Below are 21,953 nucleotides of genomic sequence, written 5' to 3' on the forward strand. Positions count from 1 at the left end.
AGGAGGCTCGTGGCTTGTCAAAGTGAAAAACCCTGCAAGTCTCCCCAACAAAAGACCTTGATTTGACTTAGGCATGGCATGCCTGTCTCAAACAATCGCATGTAACTTATGAATATGTATACCTACCATATACCCATAAAAACTAAAAATAAATACATTAATAAAAGGAGATAAGGCCCGCATGTTTTGAACAACTCTGGAATTTTGGTCAGACGGCTGTGCCCAGTGGATGCTCACACACCGACTCTGATGCAGGGCCAAGCGCAGAGGAAAGTGTACTCAGGAATCACTCCAGGCTCCCCCGGGGGAAACCCGAGAGCCCTTCAATGCCACAAGCGCCACCAATGACGCTTCAGTAGAGAAGGGAAGTCTGCAGCCGTGAGAGGTAAGTGGGAGCTGGGGATGAGGCCCAGGCAGAAGCTGCTGGGAAACCTGCTCTAGAGCCCATTCTAGGCTCCAGCTCTTCCTAGGGGAAGGCGCCCCTCTTCTGTTCCTCCAGGAAGGCCAACCCCTATGTGAACGTAACTGCCCTAATCCCAACTAGAACAGCAGCATGCTCCCTCTCCCTCTGTGGGAGAGGGCTTTCCAAACGGATTTCCAAACAGTTGTGACATTCCCAGAAACTCTCTCTACCTTCCTTTCAACGCCGGCCCATCTGACGTCTGTGCCTACTAGAAGGAGTGCCCAGGGCAAACATTTGGGGCAAGAGTGTCCACCACCCATGGCTGTCTGCTGGTGGCTACTTGCCTGCCTGTATCTGTCTGTTCTCCATCCATTCCATGTCCCCACGGCACTGTGCCGGCTGGCTCATTCATAATACAAATCACAGACAAGCCTTTCCATGCTTCACACATCTGGATCATGGCTTGCTTTCCTTCCTGTTCTGGGACTGAGACAATTTCTTTTCATTTGAACCATGTCAACTCCAGTTATGAGAACATTTCCCCTGTGCGACTCTCTCCCTGCCTTCCCTCCTCCCCATCTCTCCCCAGACATGCGTCCATCCGCTGCCCATGGACCACACTTGTCAGGATCAGATTCCTTCACGTTCTGAGCTGCAGGCCAGGCGAGCACGTCCCTGGTCAATGTGGCATCCTTCCCGACATCCACTGTCCCGAACTCACCCTGGCACAGCATCCCGTCTGGCTGGAAGCATCCGAAGTAATGAAAATCGGAGGAGACCGAGCTTCACATGTGACCTGCACCTGGTGGCATCCCACCTGCCCTCTGTCCCTGCAGGGCCCCACCTGTCCCTCTACCTGCTCTTCTGCCTCTTCCGTGTCCAGGCTTCTGCCAGGCCCACGCTTCCCGTGGCTCCCCCACAGGTCACTTTTCACTTGGTGCCACGTCCTCCTTGAGGTCTCCTGGGAGCTGCCGGAGTAGAGACGGGCTAAGCCTGTCTATGGTGGCAACATTCAGAACGGTCAGGCCCCAAGTGCTCACTCGAAAGTGGCGAGGCGCATGGCATGCAAGATGACCAAGAGAGGTGAAGCGGGCGGGTTATCTTTAGCGCGGCTGGGCTCAGCACGGAGGGAGACCCAGTGCTGGCCCCTCAGCTTGGAGCCTTGGAGGCATGGGGGAAAGGGATGGCGGCAGGAATGCGGACGAGGCCACAAAGAGCAACAACGAAGCCCCTCCGACGCGCATCTTCCGCGGTTCTCCACCTGGGATGTGCTGAATCTTTTTTTTTTTTTTTTTTAATGTGCTGAATCTTTTGGAGAGTCTTCCTGAACCCCTCTCTGAGAGCGAGCGCATCAACCAATGGTGAGTGAGGCTGGGCCACTGCATTTCCAAACGCCCAGCGCTCCTCCTGTGCCTCATGGCCACACACCATCTACGCCAAGTTCCCAGCTTCTGTCAAGACAGTGTTTTCCAGAGGCCACAGGCTGGGCCTCCCTATCACAGGAGAGGTCAATTCCAGAACGGGAAGAGAATGGTTTTTTGACTGAAGCAAGGAAGCAGGGTGGCAGGGAAAACCCCAGGAGGAGCAGGTCTGGAGAAGCTCCTCCATGAGGACAGGCCGCAGGAGGCTGAGCCGTGCGTGGCGCTGCTGCCACGTGGGCTAGAGACCTCCCATGGCTGGGCTGGCTCCCAAGGCTAGGCATTCCTTAACCCCTGGTCAGCTCAGGCTTACCTAACAGACACTCCTCAATGCAACAAAGGCAGAGGTGTACTTTCTGCAATGGGAAAGCTCTTCACTGTGGGAGGCAGGCAGTGCACACAGCAGACTCCCTCCCTCTACTGTCACCCCACCCAGACCTCTCCCGGGAGCTTGCTGCCTTACCTAATTGAGGTGCATGCAGGCACAGGGTCCTGCGTTTCCCTGGGCCCAGAACAACTGGGGGACCCCTGGTTCTGTGCCCTCCTGCATGCAGTTACATTAGGACCAGCTCCTCCACCAGGCACCTCCCCGGACCTTGCTGCAACACACCAGATCCACCTCCCTGGAAACACGAGGCACTCTCAGCAGCTTCACAGAGCTACGCACTTTCTCTGTTTTACACCGTAGCTTCCAAATGACAGCCGACAATAGAGGCTAAAATTCCAGCAGCTGCATTACGCCCAGTTGCTTCAAAGTCACACTAAAGTTACTCCCTCCTCGATCTGGGTTTTATTTTTGCTTTTTCTCCCGGGCAGTCAGGATGGACCTGAGCTTCTACTCTTCATCAGGGGATGGTCCTTCCCATGACCAACCAGAGTTGCGCCTGACCCTGAGAGAAACAAACACTTACTTCTGGATTTTCCTCTTTCTCTTTAAAACCAGATTGTGATCAGCACATTGAATGCCGACCTCCAGGACAAGGCACCTGTCCTGGTTTCCCGGAAGAGAAAACCTGGGGTGTGCATCCCAGCTGCACTGTTTCTCTCAAGGAACTTCCCCCGGCCCCACCGTTTCATGGATTCTGTCTCAACAAGTATCAGTTGGTAAAAGACGCCTGTTGCCGCCATGCACGGGGGCTGCTGATTTCTAATGGTCACCACAGGATGGAGAAAGACAGAAGGAGACCCTAAACACTCACTTTAAGGTGCGTTTCTCAAGCTACCACTATGGGAAGGGAGATAGCTGCCTTCCTCACACTTTACACTGCCAACATGTCTAATTACCAGCTGAACCCAAAGGTAGCACGCAGCTGCCCACCAGAATAGCCTTTCATGGGCAAGAAGGCAACCAAGGGCATGGTGTACAATTAGGAACCTCCAGGCTGGTGTCAGCGTGACTGCTGTTCAGCATGGCTCTTCCTCCGGGCAGCTGCAAGGGCAGCCCTCCACAGGTTCTCACACACCACCTGCACCAGGACGTGCCATCCTCCAGCCCCTGTCCACAGCAAGGCTGGGGAGTCTTTCGCAGTCTGCTCCTTTGTCAGGGCCGGGAATCAGAAAGCTGTCAATCTGATAAATCCACAGCTTCAGCTCAGTGGTTACAATGGAGTTAATGACAATATATGAGAGGCAAGATCCTTGAGAAGGCCCCAGGCAGGAAGCTTCTAAAATCTCGGATTCACTTCAGTATTAATATGTAATGAAGCCTGTTCCATGTTTCTGTAAAACCACACAACTACTGATCATTTTCACTGGCATCACTTGCATTCTAATAGTCTCGAACTTCTATTAATTAAATGACTGCCCCATTGCTTGGTCTCAAAAAGAAAAAGCTGTCAATCTTATCTCAAAAAACAAAAAAGCTGTCAAGCTCATCTGCAGTACTTGGGTGTCCTAGGGAAACCCTCTCCAAGACATGGTCATTGTCCTTGGTCAGCCAGCAGCAGCTATATACAAGAACATTACTTCCCTTCAACTGAAGGTCCCCTGGTGTTTGACTCTACGAGTCCTCTTATTATTTATTTCATGTAATTTACATGCTTATTTTAAAGGGCTTATTGCAGCACGTATAATCATATAAGTGATCCCAAATCATATTAAGTAGCAACTATAAATCTTAACAAAGCAATACTAGTTTCCCAACCTGTAAACTAAAAGCTATGGAATACCTACCTCATTGATCTGACTCAATGGTGTGATAAACACAGAGCATCTTGCACAGTACCCAGCACATAGTAGGTGCTCAACAAATGAGAGAGCTGCTTGGAGGTAAGTATCACTAGTATGTTACTAATTCATGGCTGAAGCAGCATTATTGACATTACCACGGTAAGAATTTTAAATTTCATTATAATTTAGGACCTATGCGATTGCAAATTGGATTAGAGCCAGTTTACAGTACCAAATAAATTATGTTTGAACTATTTAAAATAAAACCATGCATACAAAGAGACATTAGAAAGAGGGAGAAAAGTATAATTCCAGGATGCAGATGAATTAATTGCTGAAAATAAGCCCTAAATCTAGCTTTGTGCTTTCTGACAGCCAGCGCAGAAACAAAATCACATACATCTGTGCAACTCATTGTCTGATAAATGGAACGTGTAGCTCATACAGAAGCGGAATTTTTCTCCTGACAATCCGATCTTAGGGTAGTTGCTCACACCAGTCGCCCTATGATGCACATTGGGTAAGTGACGGAAGAGCCGCACCTTTGCTGCTGTGTGCAAAGGCACACACGAGCATACCTTCCCTCCGGAAACGTTTCATTTTATCAGCATTCCATAGTAAGGGACCGGTGGATGAGCAACCTGGAGACTTTCCTCACACAAGCTCAGGAACATGGAGTTAAATGGATCCACTGCATTCCAAAATACAGAACAGCTATCAGGTTTTGTGTCTGTGAAGCAACCTGGCCCGTGGCTTCGCTCAGAGCGTAGGTTCGTCTGGGCCTTTTCCAGCAGCCCAGGTAGCTTGAAACCAGAGCCCAGTAACCAGGACGGCCATGGATGGGGAGGACGCGGCTGCCCCCTCCGGGGATCTGCTTCCCGACACTTGCAACTAATCAAAGAGGACAGACTTCCCTGGGAAAGCTGTAATCACCCAAGGAGGGGGCAGGCCAAATGCTAGCAAGATTTACTGGCTTTGATGCACAATAAGGTGTTTGTTTTTGTAGGTAATTAGAGTTCAATAGTGAGCTATAAAGCATCCTCCAAGAAATTCTAAACAGACTATTCTAAACAGACTATAGCTAAAGGGTACTAAAGAGTGTCAGAGTCTAACCACTCATCTTTGCAGACCTCCGGTGCAGGGAGGCCAGTGTTGGATCCGTTGCACTCCAACAGGTCATCAGGGAGAAAATGGCCCTCTGTGTTTTTCATGTCTGATGAGACAAGACCTCCATGCAGCGTGGGTGCACCCACACCTATGGGCAAATGGCACTTAGCATGTGCCATGCTGCTGGATGCTGCCGTGCAATATTGCAGTTCGTGTAACTATGGCTCAACTCACCTTATTTAAATTAACTATTCAAAGGCCCATAACGGCCCAGATGTTGGTAAGTGCTTGGACATGCCTGCATTCTCATAATCACTAGGTACTATGTGATTCTTAGGTACTACGGAACGCTGGTTGGGTCCCTGGATGGTGGGAAGATGTCTGCCAAACCCATTCCCGATTTATGCTTTTTTTTCTCCAGCAAATCACTCTTGGATACAGGATTTTAAGGACTAAGAGGTATTAATACAAATGCAATTGAGCTTCGTCTAAAAGAGAGTATGTGCAAAGGATTGTCACCAACATTTTTTAAAATAGTGTCAAGATGAGATAGCTCTGTACTCAGAGGCAACCGCTCACCCCGCTTCACCAGCTCCTGGGTCAGTAACAGGATTTCCTGCCACGCCAGGAAATGCGCACAAATCACGTCCGCTCCGTGGCCCTACTCACACCATGACACACAACAGGCGCGGAAAAGCCAGCTACCAAACCCTCTACAGAACGGAGAAGCTTAAGGCGGGACTAGATACACCACCACCACGACAAAAACAAAAAGTCAAGCCACAGATATGGCAAAGGCTTGACAACAATTGCTTTTATACTCCTCCTTACACACTGACTTTACTCTGGTAAAAACTAGTTCACAGCCGAGAACCCAGGCCTCTGACTGTGCAGGTCAGTAGGAAACCTTTACGGTAATTTTTTCCTCCAAGAACTAGATCTCCATTTAATGATGTTCTATGCAATCCAATATAAACCTTCCCACTGTTTTGCATGCTCTGGCCTCCTAAATGTCATTTTCTTTTAAGTTCGTAAGCAGTCATATCACAGAGAAACATAAAACAGATGCTTACTCTAGGAAAAAGAATAACCCTCAGCCCACAGTTTTAGCATCACCGTCATCTGGGTTTTTGCCACTTGAGGCTTCCTGCAGGTTATCAACCTGGGGCCAGCCACTCAGCAACCCCTCTGACCCTCTGTTTCCTCATCTGAACCACCGGGAGGTTGCCCCAGACTCTCCCTAAGGCATCTATGGGCTCTAAGGTTCCAGGGTTATTTCATCCTAAAGGGAAGAATCACTGTGTGCAAACCCACCTTATTTAAATTGACTATTCAACGGCCCTAACATCCCAGATGTTGGTGAGTGATCTGACACCCTTCCATTCTCATAATCATAATGTGTGCAAAGACTATTATCCACAGCTGTTAATTCTTCAAAACTCACACACTAAATTCTACATTCAGAAAGTTGGACTTTAGAACTGGCTGTAAAAGAAATGCAAAGTCAACAGTATAAAGACACATCTCATTGTGTGAATAACAGAGTGAATCAAAGAGCATGCTCGTGCAGGGAAGTACACCTAAATAAGGACATCCTGGGAAGAGCCTCTTCCCACTGCTCCTTTGACATGCACATCAAATTAACATTTCAACTCCCCAAGCCAATCGGTGCAGTAAGCTCGTGGGGTCCCTGAGGGCTGGGACCCTGGTGAACTGGCCTGGGGTTACTGCAGAAGCAACAAAGGCAAGGAGCAGCGCTGTTTCAGAACAGAGACAAGTCAAGTGAAACACGTGTATTCACAAAAGAACTGAGACAAACAGGACGACAGAGTCTGATACTTACTTGTGGCCCAGCTCATGGGCGATGGTAAAGGCCAAATTGAGACCATTGTCTTCGGCAAGCACACACTTCCTCTTAGCACTGCACACACCTCCTAAGTAAGCAATTCCTGCAGCAGAGACACAAAACACATCCTCTTCAGAACGTGGGGGGCCCTGGTCTCCCCGGGCAAGTTCGCACAGTCAGCGTCACACATCATCAAGACAGGACTGGGACATGCTGACTGGATCTCTGAGTCTCAGCCCACATGGGAAGGGTTTGTGTTCACCCGATAAAAACGGTAACCACCGCAAGCATCCATGGAGCATCTACGCGTCAGGGGGTGTGCTCAGTAGTGCACCCAGGGCCCCTAACTTAACCTTCATGACCCAGGATGAGGGACACTGAGGTTTGGAGAGGAAACGTAACTCTCCCAAGGTCACCTGGATGAGCACCCAGTGCTCTGGGATCCTCCGCCAGGTCTGTCCAACTTCAATGTCTAGGGCTGGGACTGGGTGAGGCCAGCCAGGCAAGGTGCCCAGGGTGCAACGTTTAAGAGGCCCTGGCTCTCAGACGATGCCCCTGCACCCGCACGCCCCGAGAGGGAGTGCCTCCTCACACTGCACATCCCAGGTGTGAGCCAGGATGGGATCCGTGCTGGGGCTCACGGACAGCAAGCCCCGGAAGCCTGCGCAGAAAGTTCTAAAAATGCTTCAGGAGCCCTTGAGAGTGGAAGACCCAGAGGGAGTGCAGCCAGTGCTGGGAAAGCCAGGGCCTCACAGTCCTCAGTGAGGACTAGCCTGCGAGCCACATGCCTCATCTCCATGCACACGTGCCTGCCCCTAACGACTTTGTCCTAAGAAAGGAAACCCGAACCACACACCAGAACGCAACGCAGGGCCGTGGAGCCTATGTCCCAAGGATAGGATGGGAGATGCTGGTGGGACGACAGGCCAGTCACCAGAGGAGGGCAGGCGATTTCCAGGGGAGGAAGGCGGCTCTGGCTGAGGGGTGCGTGGGATGCCATGGGGTCCGTGGACGCTGAGCCCTCTGAGGAATGCTGGGATGGCAGCCACAGCAGGGGTGGGGAAGGCGAGCCCATGCTGACCACACTTCTGGGGACTGACTCTCCAGGACTCCCCACTGCGCTCTCCACGCTGCTGCTCTCCCTGCACCCAGAAGAGACATGTCTCACCCTGCAGGGACCACAGGGCTTACCTCAACAGGGCCCGCTAGGAAACCTGACCTCTGTCCTCCCATGGTGTCTAACCTGACGACAGCTCCGTGATATGCCACTGTGTGATGCACAGGTGGCTGGCGGCATGGGGTGGCTACAGGAGGAGCTCAGAGCTCCCCTGGCTGTGCAGTCACATTGGGTGTGGGTGGGCAGCGTCTCCGCTGGCATAGCACTGTGGAGTGGATGGAGGCTAAACCCAGCTGGTCTCTGCCCACCAGCCCCATGCCTGGAGGAGCTACGGCCACCCAAGGAAGAGGCACCTGCTCTCCCCTACAGGCACGGTCCCTCTGTCCAGCTGTACGCTGCTCTGTTCCAAGGGCTCCCTCCAAAACCTGGCCTGAGGTGTCTCAGGAGGGAAGGAGCTGGCAGAGGGCAGGGGAGAATGGGACAGGGGAACCATTCCATTAAAAATGACCCCTCCTCCCTACTCCCAAAGAGCTATACCAACATGCCCCTTGCTGATGCCCAAATCAAACTGGTGTAGAGCTCAGTCACACACAGGGTGGTCCCTCTGACGGGGTGCGGCTCTGTGTCCCCAGTCAAATTGTAATCCCCACGTGGCAGGGAGGGACCTGGTGGAACGGGACTAGATCATGGGAACGGTTTCCCCCATGCTGCTCTTGGGATAGTGAGTTCTCATGAGAGCTGATGGTTTTAGGGGTGTTTGGCTGTTCTTCTGTCCCCCTCTCTCCTGCCGCCTTGTGAAGAAGGTGCCTGCCTCCCTTTCCCCTTCAGCCATGATTGTAAGTTTCCTGAGGCCTCCCCAGACACGCAGAACTGAGAGCCAATCAAACCTCTTTCCTTTATAAATTATCCAGTTTCAGGTAGTGTTTCTATAGCAGTGTGAAAATGAACTAATACATCCTCCTTCCTTATCCTCTCCATGAGGTGCAGAGGAAGCGCACACGGCCTGGCTCCGCAGAGAGGTGCGGCTCCAGGGCTCACATTCCGCATACTGGGCTCAGGCACCTCACTGTGGGTCTATCTGGAAACATGCAATGTGCTTAGTTAAAAATAAATAAAAGACACAAATTAAATGTTATTTGGCCTTAAGATGCTTTTGTGGCCATGTGAATGTCACAACCCAGCAATGCAGACTATTAAGAACAATACGACAACCAGGAAGGATGCCGATGTGGCTTCTCGGTGCCTTCAAGGTCATTATTCTGGTTTTGTTTAAAGATGTTTTGTGGTTGCTTTTACAAGTCTACCAGTGAGTAGGTGGAATGCTGCTACATAGCCCCAATGGTATGTGCACGCGGCCCACGAGGGTGCACGCACACTCAGACACACACCCAGCAGTGCCCGTCCAGCCCTGGCTGCGGCCTCTCTGGGTCAATGAATTAATTAGAAACAATCAGATGTGCACGCCCTGGAGAAGTTGCCTGGTGAGGGGGAAGGGAGACATAATAAGGCCAGATGTGCTGAGCTTGCTGTCCTGAGTGTGCCCGCCGCGGGCTCTGCCACTGAACCGGCAGACCTTAACTGCCACACACACACTTGCTCCTGGCCTCAGCCACGCTCAGCACTCAGAGGAGGCAGCCCTGACTTTCCACTCTAATTAGGTAACGTGCAAAGCTAGCGAAACAGGGAAGCAAGGAGCCTTCCAGTAACTGCATTTTAATCTTTCCAAGGCACAGATGATTTTTAACTAGAAAACAAAGAATCAGTTTATTTACAAGAAATGCTCTTGCACAAAGGTGGCTGAAGGTCTAATGCTTTTCGGAATTTATTCCAATCGTGACCAGCCTGCTCATAAAACTGAGCACGGAAAAACACATAAAAGAAAGCAGATAACCAAGCACAAGAGCTGTGTGTTTATGAGAGATGAGGTGGAAAGGCTTAGAATGCAGAAAACCAAGTCTGGAGAAAATCCCAGGTTGTTGTAAAAGTAAGAGCTGCGGGGGGAATAAACGGTAATTAAGCCATCCAGCTTCAGCAGAAAACAAAGCCCACCACTATTCCACGTTTCTGAAAAGAAACTGCAGTCTAGCAAGACAGAGCCCTGGAGACCCAGAGATACCCCACCATGTGAGGCTGCAGAAGGCACCACACTGGAAAAATCCACTCAATCCCCATGCTGGCGCTTGTCAAGAAATGAGGAAAAACCAGTTTTCTCTGCACTGATTTATTAAAAATGGGGGTCTGTGACACAGGTCTGCTAGCTTCTGTGCTGATGCTGTGGAACCTTCCGAGGGAACTGGAATTTCCTTACGCCAAGGTGAGGCTTTCAGACCCTGCACTGGTGCTTTCACTGGCTCCAGCCTTCTATGATTTAAAATTCTCCACAGATCACAGAACTTATTTTAAAAAAATTTTAAACATCAATTCCACATGTTTGCATAGTTTCTTGGAATAAAAGGGAGGGAGAAAGGCAACTGGAATTTATTAGCTGTGCCTCTCCATGGGCGAGACTGCTCCAAACACTCAACCCTCCCTTGCCTGGCAGGTATGACTGGTCCCATTTTATAAATGGGGAAACAGAGGCTCAATAACCAGTTCCATGGTTAATCAGCACCCAGACCAGGACACAAATGCAGGGCTCCCTGCCTGCAACCCTCATGTTCCTCTAAGCAAACCCTGGGCCTCCCTCACCAAAGTTGTGATAGATAACAACAATGAATAATCTTTGAGGATTTGGAAGATTTTCATAAATCCTAATTTGCGCATATGTAGAGACATATGTGGAGTTGAGTGAAGATTTTATACATCTGGGTCCAAATGTTTTAAAGTTTAAACACTTCAAGTGAGAGAATTAGAAATCTTTTAAATTTTCCTTTTCTTTTTTTGGCTTAAATCAAATACAATCAATACACATATTGCTATGAAAATTAAAGTTATTGATTATTGTTCATTTATTCAAGGTGATCTAGTGATGTAGAAGAGGGAGACTCCTCTAAAATGAAACCACAAACAAAGCCCCTCTGTATTTTAATGCTGAGTGTGTAGCCCCTTCAGGTAGCAGATGCTGTAGGATGTTCACAGTGGACAAGCACATACCTGAGTGTGTGGCTGTGGCCTAAATGGTGGCTCACACCAACTCTGCCACACCCCTGGCACTGATTAGGGAAACAAAACACACTCTTTAAAAAAAATCTGAAACACAGAGGGTAACAAAGAAGGGGTGTGGGCCAGGCACGGTGGCTCATGCCTGTAATCCTAGCCCTTTGGGAGACCCAGCTGGGAGGATTGCCTGAGGTCAGAAGTTCAAGACCAGCCTGGCCAATATGGTGAAAGCCCATTTCTACTAAAAACACAAAATTAGTTGGGCATGGTGGCAGGTGCCTATGGTCCCAGCTACTCGGGAGGCTGAGGCAGGAGAATCACTTGAACCCAGGAGGTAGAGGTTGCAGTGAGCCGAGATCCATCACTGCACTCCAGCCCAGGTGACAGAGCAAGACTCTGTCTCCAAAAAGAAAAAAAAAAATGAAGGGGTGTAATGAGTTCTTCTGACACTTAGAGAAGCTCATTTAATTTATCCAGAGAAAAGGCTCCCATCCACCAGGCTCTGTGACCCATGTTCCCAGCATGCCAACACAGATGCTCATTTGTCTCCTTTCTTTTCCTTTTCTCAGTAGAAGCATAATTTTGTAGACAAAATTGGGTGAAGAGGCTTACCTAGAGTCTTTGTCAGTAGAAAACTACATGACGTAAGCTCGTAACCCTTTATCTCGGGGATGACCACTTGACCGTTTCTAGATTTAAAGAAGGTTGATGTAGAAAGTTGTTGCATGTAAGCTGTCTGCAGCTGGTGGTCTTGCTGCCCATTAGTCCAACCTTACAGGGTCTGCCTTTGAGAGAGATGGCTGAGTTTTTCTCACCAACTGCTCAACTACCCAACACTGTCACAGTTACTGCTGGGATGCTAAGCTGTCAGTCACAAGGGAGCAACTGGCATCTACCCATGTAGCAACCACAGTCAGTGGAGATAGAATTGCAGGTTCAGGCTCATTGATAAGTCCTTGTGCTCTTGCAAACCTAAGTGGATGTGGATGTGATCTGAATGTCTGAACAGCATTTAAGAGCAAATGTCTTAGAGTCTAGGATGTGACAAAGGAAATCTAACTACAAAGGAATAATAAAGTTGGACCCCTACCTCACACCACATTCAAAATGTAAGCCAAAATGAATTGAAGAGCTAAATATGAGAGCTATTAACTATAAACTCTTAAAAGAAAACTAAGATGGAAATCTTTCTGACCTTGGTGTAGACAAAGCCTTCTTGGCTGTAACATCAAAAACATAAGTAGTGGGGGAAACCCTAACCTCTTGCAACAGAAGAGTGGCTGAGGGGGAAGGGGTTGGGAGTGAGTTGGGGAGTCACCAGGAGTCACCTTCATTTCCACTGCTAGCCCAAGCAATGAATGTGCTGGCACATTCTTCAAGGAATCCTTCCAGAGTGTCCCCTTGGCAATTATGGTTTTCTGTGGACTGGGAGTCATCCAGCAGCTATGGCCTTACAGGCTAACTCAGTTAGCTGGTTGGTGTGTTGTAATGCCATGTGAGCTATTGCTTTGTGATGGGGTATTCTTGGTTATGGGTCAGAGTCAGGAAAGGCTACATGTTCTGAGTCTTGCTCCCTAGGGTTAATGAGACCACAGCTTAGGACACAGATGCCCTTGGCTTCGGTTACCCAGGCACCTCTAGGATCCTGGACTTTGGAAAGACAAGCTATCCCTGGTCAGAGAATCACACAAGTCCCCACTGAAGATCTAAGGGTCCCTGTACTGAAGCAGTCACTCCTACAAGACAACATTTTCCTGTGTTCTTTGAGTTAAGGGTAAGTGGAGGAATAAACTGGCCCTGGGATTTACAAGTTAGAAGCAAAAAGTTTCAGCCAACAGTTTGCTGCTAGAAACCAAAACATGCCAGTAGAGGGGAAGGAAAGAGAAATGAGTAAGTAGTGATATTTGAAAGACCACAGCCAACTTGAGCCAAGTGCATGGAGATGTCATGCAGATGTCCCACCTGCCGGAGAAGATGGTGCTCACACCAGCAGGACCCGTCACGTAAGAGGGGTTCTCCAGGGAGCAATGTGACGTTTCTCAGGTCACAGTGTGCCTGTCTTCGGAGAACCCCACAGAAGCTCAGGGGCTTCTGAAATAGGCCCTGATGCCCACCAGAAATGGTCCCAGGCAGGTTCACTCCAGGACATTAGAGGAGGCATGAAAATCTCTTATTTTGACAAACGCTTCGTCAAGTGTTTCCTGACTGTATGTGACAGGCCTCATGCCAGGCAGAGGCTAAGCTGAGCCAGCGCAGGCCTAGGGGAAGCAGCCTCAAGGCCATTTCAGCAAAGACAAGGCAGCTGGTAGAAAGGTGAGCAGGGATGCTCCCAGCCAAGCCCCAGGGCCTGAAGGATGGGTGCTGGGGTCTCTGAAAGACAGCTGTGCCAGTGACCAAGCTCAGATCTGGCCTCTCCAGAGGGCAGACAAGTGGAAACTGGTGAGGGAGCTCCACAGTGAGCTGCCCACTCACTGATCCCTATTCCTCCGTCTGAGTGACCCATCACAGCCAAGGGCCCCTCACAGAGCCACATCCTCATTCTGACGACTCTCTCAGCAAACTTTCCCAAACACGGGTAGCTCCCCATGTGGGGAGAATTGTGGGTGGCACCAGTGAACACAGCAGGTAATAGGCGCCGTTGAGATTCCTTTCAGGAGACCTCTGAAGTTCTGCATGCACTCCCTGGCCATCAGAGGAGAGACCTGTCTTCCCACATTTGGCATTCCGGAAATGCAACCCCCTGACCAGCCTGCTGGGTGGACGTGCCTCAGCAGCACTGCGTGGTCACCTGTGCGCAGGTTCCTGTGTGTGCACACCTGAGTGTACATCTGTGGACATGGTCATGCCCACAACACCCTTTCCCTAACTGGCAGTGTGAGGGGGATGCCCAGCCTCACTCCTACAGCAATAGACCCTGGTGAATTCTGAAAGCTGGAACCCACCCAATATACTCTATCAGCTGCACTGCTTGGCACTTACTTTAGTCAATAATTTTAAGATGAACTTGGCTTAGTCCCACTTCAATGAAAACTTTCAGCCTCCTCTACCTTCTCTCACTGTAAACACTTCCCCTTTGCTGGTGGGTTAGAACGCCCTCCCTCTCCCTGAGGAAAGCTGGGGTTTTACTTGGGGGTGGAGAAGAAGTGTGATATGTTTTGGCTAAAAATAATCTCCTCGATGTGGAGAATGGGACAACTCAGTCTTCCATGGGGTCAGATATCCCCAGAGGGGATCTGGGAATGACGCAAATCTCCCTTCGGAGATTCAAGCGCGGCCTGGAAGGAGGGGCACGCTCCTGACTCGGCCTTCCCCAGGCAGCTGTCCGAGGTGTGTGCCTAGAACCATAATCTTTCTCAACATTTCTGTTTGAATCACTCATTAGAGTAGCCACAGGCAGGGCTACGAGTGAAGGCTGCTCAACTGTGACGACAGGCAGAGCCAGGAAGGAGGCAGGTGGGGCTGGTGACAGCCACCCCACGCATCCTAATCACGCTCACTGCTACGGGCTGAACTGCGTCCCCCTGAAACTCACAGGTCAAAGCCCTAATCCCCAGCGTGGCTGCATTTGGAGACAGGGCCTTCAAGAGGTAATGAAGGTGAAATGAGGTCAGCAAGGCCCTGATCCAACAGGTCTGGTGTCCTTATAAAAAGGAGAGACGCTAGAGGTCTTCCTCCCCCCCTTCCCCTTTCCCTCTCTCCAAGTGAGCACAAGAGGGCAGGTGAGGACACAGTGAGAAGGCAGCTGTCGACAAGCCAGGACAGAGATTCCTCATCCCAAAGCAGTCCTACTAGCACTGCGGAGTTCCAGCCTCCGGACCTGTGAGGAGTAACTGTCTGCTGCGGAAGCCTCCCAGTCTGCGGTATTCCGGGAGAGGAGCTCTAAACAGACTAATACACCCGGAGTGCGCCCTCGGTACCCACGGAAGTGCCCTGGGTCCCCCTGCTCACACGGGTGACCGACGGCGCGGCAGCCGCCGGAACTCGCCCATGCTCATCTCCACACAGCACTGCAGCCACCTGACTCGCTACGGGCTTGGCCTCGATGTTCACAACATGGATTAGTAACAAGGAACCGACCTGGGAAGTTGTAGCAGCATCAGGTTGAACTAGTTACAAAAATGCTTGGTAAAGAAGAACGAAAAATATGCTGGGACGGGGGCGCCACATATTTAAATCATACGGCACCTTAGCCAGCTGCATGCGTTGCCAGGGAAGCGTCACCCCTCAGTCGTTTGATAACACGGTACCTTGCAAGTTACAGCCAGGGATGCCCATAGGAGACATGAAGGCACCAGGGAGGGGTGAGAGAAGGACTACAACACACCAAACATGGACCCCCCACTCGTGTCACTGGCCCCGGAAATCACCACGCCCTACGAGACGTTCTAAAAACACTCAGACACAGCCTTGGAAGGAGGACTCTTCCAAGTTTTAAAAGACTCTTACAAAAGTAACATACTACTAGGTCTGAAGAATCGGAGACTAAAATCATCTCCTCAAGTCCCCCAGAGAATCCCAAAGAACTCCAGGGGACGGTGGTGATGGGGCAGAGAGTTCTGGAAGCTTCCAGGTCGGTCGGGAGCCCATGAACCTCCTTTGGCACGCAGTAGGCTCATAAAAAGGAAGCACTGCTGCAGGTTCGGCGTAGTGAATCTCGATGAAAACCCAGCAGCAACAGGCACTCCAGGTGTGCAGAACCAAACACAGAAAGCCAGAAACATGTGCTGCTTATTCTATGTGCCTTGACTCCTTCAAAAATCACAAGTGCACGAGACCAGGAGGCAGAGGCGCTCATCGCTAGAACAGCCCAGCAAGTGGGTGCCTGTGCAGAGGGAAGGGGCTGTGGCTGGGACGGGGCCCACCCACAGGGCTGATAGACTCTACTGTTTGACCCGGGTGCCGGTCACAAGGATGCTGGCCTTATAGTAATTCATTTAGTGATCAAAAAGTCAGGTCATGGTTACCCCAGAGCGACTAGTGACCAAAAAGGGCACGAGAGGGTCTGCCCAGGGGCTGATAGTGTCTTGTGTCTTGATCCAGGTCAGCGTTCATCATTATACAAAGCTCAGCAGTTTACAGTCATTGAACAGTACACTTAGACTATCCATATGTAAACTATGCTTCAATTGTCATTTAAAAGGTAACAAAGGGATACACACATGCATGTGAAAATCAAGGAGAAGATGGCCCTGGTTTCAGGATCTGGGAAGAGTCAACGTCACTGGACAATTACATCCAAGGGTCATGGGTTGATGAAGTCATAGTCAAGGTATGTATTAGTCAAGGTCTGCTTTTACCTGTGACACCAGGCTTTACCTGTATTACCCATATTTCTCGGACTATATGAGCCATTTCTGTAATTTACCTTCACTGACTTCCAAGGACTCCTGCAAGGGTACGTTCTTCAGGCCTGCCTGAAACAACTTGAAAAACAGCTTCACTCCCTCTTATAGCTGTATTTCTAAAGGATGAATAAAATCCAAGGCCATGCATAGAAACATTTGCCAAGTTAGCAAAAAAAAAAGGATTCTCAAAACAAGTAACCACATTTCTTACTAAATGCTTAGCCCAGCAAAGCCCCTCCTTTATGGACTTTAAGTGAAACCCTGGAAAAGGGGAACCAAGCCTTCCACTGTGCGCACTGTTCCAGGCATCTCTCGGGGCCCTGATCTTGGGCTGTGCACAAAGGTCAGCCCGGGCCTCAGAGCAGCTCTGGGCACCAGCTCCTGAACTCCGGCATTTGAGTTCAAGCCCATAAATCATTCCCTGGCAGGGCACCACAGCCCCTCCACTAAAGAAGTAACCCAAACACAGGAAGGAAGCCAGCCATCATTTGGGTGTTGATTCAACAGTCATGAACTAAAGTCAGACTACCATGACAAGCCCTCCCTTCTGATGGCCCAGGGGAGGCCCTAGGACAATCTGCCTTTGCTGACAGGACACAAAAAATGACAAAATTCCATTTTATTTATTAAAAAAAGAAGTTAAGCCTCTTAGGAAAGAATGTTGATGACAGCCACACTATGAAGTCAAGTGGGCACTAAGATTACACAGAGGAAACAGCTGACTTACGGCAGAATCAGCGGCAGGCAAGGAAGATGGCCAGCCTCTGGGAACTGTCCCCAGGGTGGCAGAAGTGGATGGTACCAACTCTCAGGCCCCGTCTTCAGGGTGAAGTCATGTCCCTGCTTCACCCTTATGGACACAGCTCATTATCAACAGGCTACAATGAGTTTCAGGGTCATCCATTACTACGGAAATAGCATGCATGTCAGTGTCTGCTTTTCAAATGTCAAAGGCCCAGAGTAACAAATGTTCTTCACCTTTTAAGCAATTTCAGCCATTTCGAGCTTGCTTCTCTGCCTTTATGGTGGCCCGAACCCTGTGTCCAGGCTCCTGTTTCAGCTCTGCTATGGCACTCCCCTGAGGCTGGTCAGCCTGGCTGTCTTATACTCCCCCCAGGCTCAGTCCACACCAACGGGACTCGCCACCCCAGAGTGAGCCTTCAAGTTCTGTTCAAAAGCTTGCAGTCCTAGTCGATGTCTCTCTTCCCTTCTCCCACCCAATGTTAGTAATCATCAAGTCCTGCCATTTCCTTCTACTCACAGATGCTGGGATTTCCTTCTCACTGGTCCCAAGCCCAGACCTTTGTCATCACCTTAAGCATTGTTAGGGAATCTCTGCAGGGGTCACCTTACTTGCCTCTCCCCACTCCAATGAGTCCTAAAAAGTCCACTGACTCTCCTGTGATCCTGCCCTACCCAGCTGCACCCCTCCTGCAGGTGCCCATGTGCCCAGGGCCCATCGCCATTCCTCTGCAGCAGCATGAGCCAGTCAGGTCCTATGAACAAATCGTATATGAGGCCTCTCTAGGCCAGCACCCATAACAGTTCAAAAGACACAGCACAGCATGGGTTAAACACGTCCTCAATAAACTGTGCAAACAAATGAACGCACAGCAGCCCTGCCAACCTCATCTTCATAAAACACCATCCTCTGCTGCTTAAGACATGGGTTGGAACAGGGAGGAGTAAGTCATGGGGCGGTGGCAGCTGCTGACCACTGGCCTTTGTGGGACACTTACTATGTGTGTACTAGGCCCTGTGCCAAAGACTCCCATGCATGATCTCATTTTATCCACACCACCACTTGGTGAGGCACATCCTCTCATCATCCTTGCAGTACTACTGATGAGGAAACTAAGCTCTGCGAAGTCAACAACTCATCCAAGGGCAAACAGCAAATGACGGGTGGAGCCGGGATTCAACCTCAGGTCTTTAGGGCCAGAGGCCCTGCCCTAAACCACTACATCAGAGGCTGCAAGCTGGCAGCCACAGAAGGATTTCAACTGCAGGAATGTTTTGTTTGGCCCATTTAGGATTTAAATAAAAATTCCAATCAGTCACCAACAATTTAAAATTAGAAGAGGCAGCCGGGCGTGGCAGCTCATGCCTGTAATCCCAGCACTATGGGAGGCCCAGGCGGGTGGATCACTTGAGGTCAGGAGTTTGAGACTAGCCTGGCCAACATGGCCAAACCCCATCTCTACTAAAAATACAAAAATTAGCAGGGCGTGGTGGCACATGCCTGTAATCCCAGCTACTCGGTAAGCTGAGGCAGAAGAATCGGTTGAACCCGGGAGGTGGAGGTTGCAGTGAGCAGAGATTGTACCACTAGCACTCCAGCCTGGGTGACAGAGCAAGAGGACTCCGTCTCAAAGAAAAAAAAAAAAAAGAGCTTACATAAAATGCAGATTGCCTGACTTGTTAAAATACTGAATAACTGGACAATGACAGACTATTCAATAAATGACACTGGGAAAACAGGTGCCCTCAGGGAGATGAATGAATTAAACTCTCCACCTCATGCCAGACACAGAAACAAACTCTAAATGGACGAAATACACAAGCATGGAAACAACTTCGAATCTGTCGGAAGAATATGCTGTGGGATGGTTTTATGTTCCTGGAGTAGTAAAGAATTTTTAAAACAAGAAACAGGAAGTGAAAATCATAACAAACAAGACTGAGCTATCTAGCTAAACCCACACTGAAAACTTCTATGTGATAAAAGGTACCATAAATGAAGTTAGAGACTAAGAAAAGACACAATGAAGACATTATCAATTCATACAACCAAAGATTTCAAGAGGTATCCAACTTACCTGGTCATCAGAGAAATGAGAAATAAAATCACAAGAAGGTATCAATTCACACCTGGCATGCTGACGCAACATAGAACACTGACAATAACCGGCAAAGTTATCAGGATTAAAGACTTCCAGGTGCTATCGAGGAGAATATAAATTGGTATGAAGGCCATTTTAGGAGGTAATTTGACCCACTGAGAAAGGCTGAAAGGTATGTAGAAGTCAGGAAGTGGTTATATCCTGGGAAGTGGCAGGTCACCATGCAGGCTGCATTTCCATGCCATCGTGCCCACCCACCTGTCTCTGCTAACAGCAGTCCCTACAGCCTCTGATGTGCAGGCACACAAATGTACATGTGCATGTGCATGTTAACACCATCACTCCACAAAGGGATGCTATTATCACCCACATTCACACATAGGGAAACTGAGGCACCAAGCGCAAATTCCCCAGATTCATGCTGTGTCCCCAGACCGTCTGTGTTCAGTGGGTTCTCATGCTGCAACCCAGTAGGAGAAGCCACTGAACACAGACGGTCTGGCCGCAGATCCCCTCTAACTGCAGCAAAGGTAAAGAGGACTCTGCCCCAGGGAATGGATGGCAGGCCTGGAAGACAGACTCACAGTCAGGCCTGTGCATAATGCATTCCAGGGAAGACAGGAGAGGCCTGCCAACTACTATTCAAAGTCCAGGGAGTTTCCTATTAGACACATACTGACAAGGCTTGCACACAGATGTCTTTAACCCTTGAGAGTGCAGAAGTTAATATGCATGTGACTATTTCTTGCAAGCAAGCTTTCATCGAATTTCCAGAGGGATCCATAACCTCAAAAAGGTTAAAAACACTAAACACAGGAATCCCAGAATGTCATCAAACACATTCCCTAGGAAAAAAATTCACTCTGATGAGCCAAGTCAGACCAAAAGATCCTGGGAAAATTATCCTCCAGCCCTTGGGGGTTACCCAAGCATTCCTCAGAAGGTGATAACCAACAAAGCTTTGTAGAATGTACTTTTCTTTGCCAGATCTCAACTGACACACAGAAAACATGAGGAAGGGTCTGTCATTACTCACCAATGTCACTTTAAAAGAGCAGCCAAACTGACTCTTTATCATACTGGGGGGTGGAAAATCAGCCAAGGTCATGCACAGGGTGACATGTGCGTCTGTGCCAATTAGGTGCATAAATGTCATTGAGAAAGCACCCTGAGTTAAGCATCCAATTTGAACTGGCACTGTAACTGTAAAGCACGTAAAAATGAAAGAAAGAAACAGCTGAGGGATATGCGCATATCCAGAGTCTAACACGTGATTTATAAAGGTATAATCTTGGGGGTGGGTGGGTGTGTGTGTGTGTGTGTGTGTGTGTGTGTATAACGAATTTTAACAAGAAACCACTCTATTCTATTTTGACAAGGCCACTACCTATTCCCTGGTCCCCACTGCAGGGCCTTTATTGTCTCTTTTTTTTTTTTTTTTTTTTTTTTTCCCCCAGACAGAGGCTCTCTGTGTTGCCCAGGCTAGAGTGCAGCGGTGTGATCTCGGCTCACTGCAACCTCTGCCTCCTGAGTTCAAGCGATTCTCCTGCCTTAGCCTCCTGAGTGACTGGGACTATAGGCACATGCCACCATGCCTGGCTAATTTATTGTATTTTTAGTAGAGACAGGGTTTCACCATGTTAGCGGGATGGTCTCCATCTCCTGACTTGTGATCCGCCTGCCTCAGCCTCTCACAGTACTAGGACTACAGGCGGGAGCCGCCGCGCCTGGCCATATCTTGGTATATTGTACTGGTTGCATGAATTGAACGTACATGGAGATGGACTTGATGCAGCAGAGTATTTGCTGACATTTGTGACAAGCTCTGTTATCTGCAAATTAGTATTTCTAAAAGCTGGATTCGTTTTGGGTTGGTAAGAGGAAAAACATGCTATAAAAGCCATTTGTTGATTTTGTTCTCCATTTGATGGATACTGACAAATCGCCATGATTGCTCAGAAAACTGATGTCAACATTCACTCTGTCAGAGTCTAAGACCAAAGAGGCACTTACTGCTTCCTGCCCGTCCACAGCACACACACCCCGAGAACATCCCCGCCAGTGCCCACCAGCATGGGAACAGAACAGAGCTGTGTTATTTTCCTAAATCATTCTCAATCTCAGTCTAACATAACCAACCAACGAAACACGACTTGGAGACAAGGCGGGAGAATCATTTTAAAATGGGACACAAGACCCAGAAGGTCTGGGTGCCTTCACCCTGTGAAGGGGCAGGTTTCTCCTTCGTCCTCTCCTGCACCTGGGAGCAAATGCACTGCCAGTAGAGAAGGGCCATCCGGCTCTACCCAGGCGGGGACCCCGGGGGTCAGACAGAGGTGCTGAGCCCCTATGTCAAAGTTATTAAATGTTTTTGTTTTGTTCCACGGTAGCTTTTTTTCTGTTTTCCGATGACTGATTTTTATAAAAGCAAACAAGCTGCTTAGAAGGCCCTGAAAGTGAGGAAGAGGGCAAGGAAGATGACTAGTTATGAGGGGTGAGAGTAGTTTTTTTTTTTTTTTTTTTTTTTTTTTTAAAAAAAGCGGGGGGGGAGTGATCTTTTTTTTTTGTCGCGCCATCTTGGACCCCCACCAACATACCTGCAGTCT

General features: G+C 49.3%; 1 protein-coding gene across 1 annotated transcript in view; it reads right to left on the minus strand.

The window, feature by feature from the left end:
- Positions 1 to 21,953, minus strand: part of ADAMTS17 (ADAM metallopeptidase with thrombospondin type 1 motif 17) — a 334,656-nt gene that overhangs the window by 194,226 nt on the left and 118,477 nt on the right. The window contains exon 9 of the mRNA XM_032252856.1: positions 6,941 to 7,046. Within this exon, the coding sequence (XP_032108747.1) occupies positions 6,941 to 7,046 (106 nt within the window). The remainder of the gene's footprint in view (positions 1 to 6,940; positions 7,047 to 21,953) is intronic.

This window comes from Sapajus apella, unplaced genomic scaffold (genome assembly GCF_009761245.1).
Source record: "Sapajus apella isolate SASKATOON/1434 unplaced genomic scaffold, GSC_monkey_1.0 scaffold80, whole genome shotgun sequence".
Classification (NCBI taxonomy): Eukaryota; Metazoa; Chordata; class Mammalia; order Primates; family Cebidae; genus Sapajus; species Sapajus apella.